General features: G+C 41.8%; 1 protein-coding gene across 1 annotated transcript; it reads left to right on the forward strand.

Annotated features, from left to right (window-relative positions):
* Positions 1-5,634: 5,634 nt before the first annotated feature.
* LOC311048616 (uncharacterized protein) lies at positions 5,635-7,517 on the forward strand (the record flags this gene model as incomplete). Its single annotated transcript, XM_084061879.1, has 3 exons — positions 5,635-5,851; positions 6,828-6,902; positions 7,195-7,517. The coding sequence occupies 3 exons, from the start codon at positions 5,635-5,637 to the stop codon at positions 7,515-7,517; spliced, it is 615 nt and encodes a 204-aa protein (XP_083918005.1).
* Positions 7,518-7,817: the final 300 nt, after the last annotated feature.

Below are 7,817 nucleotides of genomic sequence, written 5' to 3' on the forward strand. Positions count from 1 at the left end.
TAATGGCTGCTGGCGAAGGAATTCACACATTAACTGACCTGCCATTCACTGCCATTCACTTCATTGAACATAGGTCACTGAATTGAGTACTTCATTAGTATTCAAGTTGCGCGTCATAGCACAGCAAAATCTTGAATCTTCAATACAGTTTGTGTCTTCAATGCCAAGTTAATACTATTCTGTAATAGATACAGGAATGCTCGCTGTTAACACTGCTATTATATCTGATAAGCCTAACCAGCATGTATTTATAACAATCCTTCCTTGCACTATTCTATGGTAATAATCCATGCTTTGCATTGAAAATGCATCTAAAAAGCTAAACGCAGTTACAGGGTGATTAACATTAGAAGCAGTAGAAAATCAGTACAAAGCATATTGTAATTGTACTCAGTGTTACTGTGAAACTGGGCCTGAGTGGGCCTGGCCGAGTTTGTGTTGGGCAGAAACGAGCTCGAAGCACGCCCAATTTTTTTACATTAATTAACTATACTAGACCATACCCGGTCGACGCATCCGTGGGGGGATATGCGCACATGATCTGGCAACCCGGGAGGCGACATTGTTTGACACATAAACGCTAATAAGAAGCTGAGATTTGATGAAATTGAAAAACGGGCTCCACAGTTAAGTTCAGATGGTAATGGTCAATGGCTGTGTGCAAAATCAGAGCAATTGGTCCAGCCACTGAGGAGAACCGGGTAGCTTCACTCACCTACCACTACAGACAGAGGTTACTAGAATTATAGTAGGATACGCGTGCGTGCGCGTGCGCGTGCGCGTGCCGTGCGTGTGGGAGGAACTAGGGAGGGAATAGTTATAGTATACCCTCCAAAAAAATCTAGAACACACCACTGATTCACATTTCTGTGTTGTCACTGCTGTCGTATCCTACTGACTCACCTGCCAGTGAGGAGCCCCAACCGGGAGGACATAGGGCCTTCGTCCTACTCCTCCCGCCCAACACTCCTCGCTGACAGGTGCCGCCCTCCAGCCCGTAGGAGTTCGTGCAATGACCATCATCCTCCTTCCCCGCTCGGCTTCCCTCTCCTGTCGTAGATAAGAGGCTTGCCCGACAGCGATGAAATGTGGGAAGACTTTTTTTCATTTGCACCCGCCAGGCTCTGTGGACCAGAAGATGATTGATAAGGTCAATCCCCACACAGAACCCATTTCGTCAGACTGGGATACAGAGCTTTCCTCTGCTGCTCTATCTCTCCAATCAATGTAAATAACCTGAGCTGCTTCAGAGTTCAAGTAATCTCCGATACCACCATGTGCACTGACTGACTGCAGTCATATCCTGTTCTTCCTCAGCAGCATGCATGCGCACTGTGTGTGTATTCACCCTGTGTGCATTACAAGAGCAACACACACACACACACACACACACACACACACACACACACACACACACACACACACACACACACACACACACACACACACACACACACACACACACACACACACGTTCATGTGTGCACGCATTCACACACATTTTAACAATGTATTCATGTCCACATAAAGGAGAGCATACTGGAAGACAAATATTAAAGGTGCAGTAAAGGTTACTTTCACAAAATCATGGTATATGTCTCCATGCATACAATAAGCATATCACTCAGTACTCACACACACACACGCACGCACGTACACACACACACACACACACACACACACACACACACACACACACACACACACACACACACACACACACACACACATCCACACACACACACACACACACACACACACACACACACACACACACACACATGCACATGCACGTGTTCACGCATACACACACAGTCACACACACACACACACACACACACACACACACACATGCACACACATTTTAACAATTTATTCATGTCCACATAGAGGAGATACAACAAGGAGACAAATATTAAAGGTACAGTTAAGGTTACGTTCAGAAAATCATGGTATCTGTCTTCATGATACAATAAGCATATCACTCACGCACGTACGCACGCACGCACGCACGCACGCACACACACACACACACACACACACACACACACACACACACACACATTTATACAGTGTGAGCCAACCCATGGCTCATAGCCAGTGATGGAAGAAGTACTCAGATGTTCTTATGCTTAAGTAAAAGTGGTTAGACCACAACATAAGAATAGCTACTCTGTTTACAAGTGAACTTGAATAAAAGTACAAAGGGTATAATGGCATCAAAATATACTTACAGTACAAAAGTTAAAGTACTCCAAAAGCGCTGTGAGCTTGTAGCAACTATTGGATGGGATGTGAGCCTTGGCTTGGCTCCCATGCACAGTATAAATGATGCTTAACAACCAAACAGGTTTATGTGACAGCAGGAGTGCTTCAGGGACACTGGGCATGATGTCGTTGCTGTTGCTAGGCAGACAACCTTGTATCTCCATGTTGCTGTCGGGCAGAGACCACCTACATGTATTTCCATATTCTACTAACTTTCTGTGTTTTTTTTCGTAAATTAAAGCCCTACTTGATCATACTATACTAGCGTCACCACAAAAGTATCACAAGTAAAGCAGATCTACAAGCTCAAAATGCGTTTTGAGCTTGTAGATCTGCTACTTTTGCTGTTTTTGACTTTGAATCCTGAAAAGTAACTATTTTGACATATTTCTCCTTTGACAGAGACAATATACTTTTCATGCTTTTTGTAAATTAATGCTCTAACACAAAAGTAGTGAAAATAGCAGATCTACTAGTTCACAATGCGTTGGGAAGCATAAAATGATAATCAAAAACTAGGAAAAGTGCTCCTCGATCGGTCTTGATCACTTAACTATAGAGATAATGCATGTGTATCGATTTGCATGATGTTTGGACAAAACTTGTCAGATTAATATAAAAAAAATGTTTGCCTCCTGGTGGCGCTATAATAGGGCAATGTTAAAAGGGTGGCATTTGTTCCTCAACGTAGTGCGAATGTGCGTGCAAAGTTTCACCGCAATCGGAAGCTGCGTTCATGATTTGCAGCATTTGTTCAAAACAGGCCACTCCTGCAAACTTTAGATGTCAATCTTAGCCAATCAGGATGGAATAAGAAAAATCTAACAGATCCGTCTTGATCACATGACTATAGAGATCATACCGATTTGTGTGAAATTTGGATAAAATCTGTAGGAGTAATATAAACAAATGTTTTTCATAAGTCGACCTCCTGGTGGCGCTATAAAAGGCAGATGTGAAAAATGCAAGGCAGAGGTTTTTCTTTGGAGTGCCCATACAAAGTTTTACACAGATCGGTGCAGTTATAGGTAAAAAGAAAGACAAAAATAACTTTAATTGTTGTATGACTTAAAAAACTAAAACATTAGAAGAAAAAGAAAATGGCCTAATCGTTACTGGAGGACAGTAGCAAATGTGGCTGATTTAAAACCCTATTAAAGGAACCCAGCATGTTCCCATTTTTGAGCGTGACGAAGGTGACTTGCATGAAATAGAAGTGTTAGCCACATCCTCAAACCTTATCGCTGCAGTATGTTTTTAAGGGAAAGGGGAACTCAGATGTCCTAAAAATGGACTTCACATCTGTCACACCAGCCCACATCACGTCAGTGAAATGATGAGAATCTGCTGCTAAGTGTCAGGAAGGGCAAACACAACAAGCTAGCCTTATTTAGACGAAACAAAAAGGTTTCTCCTATGAAGGCAATCGGGCAGGTGCTCGAGCACTGGTTGGCTCCTATGTGTGCTTGTGTCTGATGGGGGAGTCACCCAACTCTGCCAGTTCACGTAGGCTCAGTGATATATGTCTCATCCGTCACCGTAACCTTTTTCACATTACTCCAACGTCACAGTGTGAATAGTAATCATGTCGTTATTTTGATATAGATAATCAATACAAGAGAAGAATATACAATACAGTTACTATTTGTATAAGGCTCTCTCATCCTTGATGTCTACACATATTTAAACCATGCCAGACTTGAGAAAGAGTGATAGAGGAAAAGGACAGAGAGGGGACTCTGAGGACAGAGGACAGTTGGAGGACAGAGTGGTGGACATCTATGAGAGCACAGATGTCAAACACACAAAGACACGTCTACATATCGCCATTCATCTCCTCATCCTCTTTCCTCTGTCTCTTAGTTGACGCTGAGCTGTCAGAACTTCCACAGGAGAGAAGCGCGCACGAGCGCACGCACGCACGCAAGCACGCACATTTACATTGTGCTGCAAATGGTCTATTGGTTATTCTGCAGGGTGTGCCATTTTTTTGGACATGCACACATGCATGCAGTGGCGATTTTTCTCTTTTTTTCCCGACTAATGCCCAGTGCTCCACACTCCAGGGGGCTGTTGTCACGCTCACTATCCGGAGCATCCGCTCATGTTGCTATTTTCATTTAATTTGAAATACGGCTTAAAGGGATATTTCATTTTCAAACATGTTTGGGGTCATTTTAACGTCTGGCTTTTGTGAGCACCCCAGACAGTTTTTAAGTTGCTTGATTCAATATTTAGATATTTGATATTCATTTTTATCAGACACGCTCCCCTCCTATACAAACCCATGGTAACTTCAAACTACATTTTAACCATGATGGATTGATCGAAAACACCTGTCCTTGGTTCTGGTGTCTGATATTGGCCTTCTAATGCGTGATTTTTCAATTACTTTTTTCATTTCCTCCGGTCTGAAAGTTCCTATCCCAATACAAACTGTGTGAAAAATAATTATTTAAACACGTTGAATGGAGGAATTCATGATGTTGTATGGTTATTTCAAAATAAGATAATTAGCAGATAAGTGGGAGCAGTCGCTCTACAGCTGCGTCCATGCTCAAAACCTTCAACAATTAGAGGAAAAGTGAGAGAAAGAGAGAAAGATAGTATTTTCTAAAATCTACAAATTATTTTCTACGTGTGTGATTTTCTACATACAGCGGCAGTGGCTCAAGGGTAGAGTGGCCGGATGGAGAACCGTGAGGTTCCCAGTTCGATCCCGGGCTCCCCTTTAATTGTCGAATTGTCCTTGAGCAAGACGCTGCATGAACCCCTAATTGCTCCCGATGAGCAGGTTGAAGCCTTGCATGGTTTCCTCCGCCATCGGTGTGTGAATGGGTGAATGTAATGCACAATCTATGTAAAGCGCTTTGGATAAAAGCGCTATACAAATGCACCATTTACATACACATCTTTTGATTGAAACATATTGCCTCCTTTTTTATATACTTTTTTTTCAGTTTGTGTGGTATAACTTTAGAGAGATCATGAAGCTACAGGAAAACGGTGGTGGTCACTTCCAGCTTCCGTTAGCACAGCCTACTCATTGTGGTTGATATTTAGAATGCCATTTCATAAGAAAAGGTGTTACCTTTTCCGGCCTAGAAAAGGAGTGTGTGTGTGTGTGTGTGTGTGTGTGTGTGTGTGTGTGTGTGTGTGTGTGTGTGTGTGTGTGTGTGTGTGTGTGTGTGTGTGTGTGTGTGTGTGTGTGTGTGTGTGTGTGTGTGTGTGTGTGTGTGTGTGTGTGTGTGTGTGTGTGTGAGCTGTCATATGCTATATAACAGTACTGTGAAGATACAAATCTTCAAATGTTGTGAAGAGCTGGACCAAATAACGGCAAGAAGAATTGAAGTCATAACGGTACAAATGGCTGTGGCTAGTCATTCTGAAAACATTGAGCTCCAAGAGGAAGACCATATAATCGACTACGAGAATGACACCACAGCAAGAAGAATTCAAGTAGAAATGGCTGAAGAGGGACATTATGAGCGCCTTGATCTGCAAAAGATAGACGATGCCGTCTATGAAGATCTTCAGACCAAAACCAAGAAGGAGAAAGATCTAGAGAAGATACCACAGTTTGGTAAGATTACTTTTACTATAACTAAAAATCACAGACAAAAATAATACTTTTCCATAGGTTCAAAGATCTTAACTGATCTCACTCACTCCTTTTCTCACTGTGTGTGCATGCGTGCATATTTCTGTCTTGTTAGTCCTTGAGCAACCAGCCACATACAAAAATGGTTACATTTAACTATGTAGCCTGTGAGCTAGTTCAGGAAGATACACTTGAGAGATTTACACACATGCACACCACTATGTGCGCGATACATGTGACATGTCAAGCAGCTGACCAAGTCTTTTTAATCTCAACTCATTCAGTTCAACACCACCAGTGTTCTCTGCTTTCCCTAAGAGTTCTGTTTTCCCCTGGAGGGATTGTTAAATCCTGTATACTGTGTGTTCCCCTTAAATGTTTTTTAATGTGCTGAGCATGGATAGCAGAGCCTGAACAGCAAGATAAAATAATATTCACACTTGTATTTACATTTTATAAATGAATGTTTACAATATATTTGGAGTTATCTGAATGAACTCAGTATATTTGTATATTTTAGTAGCTAGCTAATGTAGCTATCATGTAATTATTGTGCAATTTTGACAAACGCTCGGGTAGCGCAGTGGTAAAGTAGCTGCCCACCGCGGTGCATCTGACTTTGTCAGGCGTCTATACTCTTAGTCCATGAGCCAGACAAGATTTCATTATCGAAAGAGTGGGCCAAACCTTACCTATATTAAATTGTTTATACGGTCAATATAAGTAAATAAATATATGATAACCTTTACACAGGAGTAGCTTTTTCATATTTATCACACATTTTGTTATTTTCCCCATACGTACATGACAGGTGAAAAAATAAAAATAAAAAGTTATCATAATGAGACATTCATGAGGGACACTGAGGACAGTGAGAGGAGTGATGTGTCAAAGTATTTCAAAGCACTTTGGTCCAATTGAGTGTAAAAGGGCATTTTATCTTATTTTTGTCAAACAGTGATAGTTGTTGCTGTCTGTCTGGGGATGCTGTGTCTCATGCTGCTGGGTGTGATCATAGGCCTGGTCGTGCACTGTGAGTATTTCATGTCACAAAGCTACCACATCACTCACTCAGGGAATTTGTTGCCTGACATTTTCTTTCATATTTTTTTTCTTCGAATTCTCATTGTTTCTTTTTGTGTATATTATTGCAAGCATCTGCAAAGCATGATGAATGAAGTGGTGTTGACTTTAATGCATGTAAATAAGAATAACAACATTGAGTTTTCTTCTTCTCAAATAAAACTTTCCACACACAGATGCTTGACGTCATCATGAACAGTAGCGACAACTGTGTTTATCATCACCATTTCTGTCCTTTGCAGATCATTCACCCAGTAACAGCATGACCAACGACAATCTGGTACATGATTATAACCAGCTTAAGTCCAACAACGATACCCTGACCCTGGAGAATACCCGGCTAAAGACCAACTACGCTACCCTGATGCAGGAGAAGAACGAGCTGACAACCAACTATGCTACCCTGCACTGGGAGAAGAACCAGCTGACAGCCGACTATGCTGCCCTTACAACCAACTGTGCTGCCCTGAACCGGGAGAAGAACCACCTGGCAACCAACTTCGATGCCCTGATCCTGGAGAATAATCGGCTGAACACCAAACTAGTGGAAAATGATCATTGCTGATTCATCATCTACCATAATGATGTACATGAAATGTAATCATAATGTAGAGACATCATATTTATTTTTGTTCTTAAAATTGACGTTTTCATGCATGCACACACACACACGTGCGCGTGCGCAGTCACACACACACACACACACACACACACACACACACACACACACACACACACACACACACACACACACACACACACACACACACACACACACACACACACACACACACACACACCCCAACTTCTGATTGGCTGAAATTGGCAACCCACCTGAAAATGTATTTTCTGTTTATTAAAGAGC

Source organism: Gymnoscopelus microlampas (assembly GCF_963454915.1).
Source record: "Gymnoscopelus microlampas genome assembly, chromosome: 7".
NCBI classification, from domain to species: domain Eukaryota; kingdom Metazoa; phylum Chordata; class Actinopteri; order Myctophiformes; family Myctophidae; genus Gymnoscopelus; species Gymnoscopelus microlampas.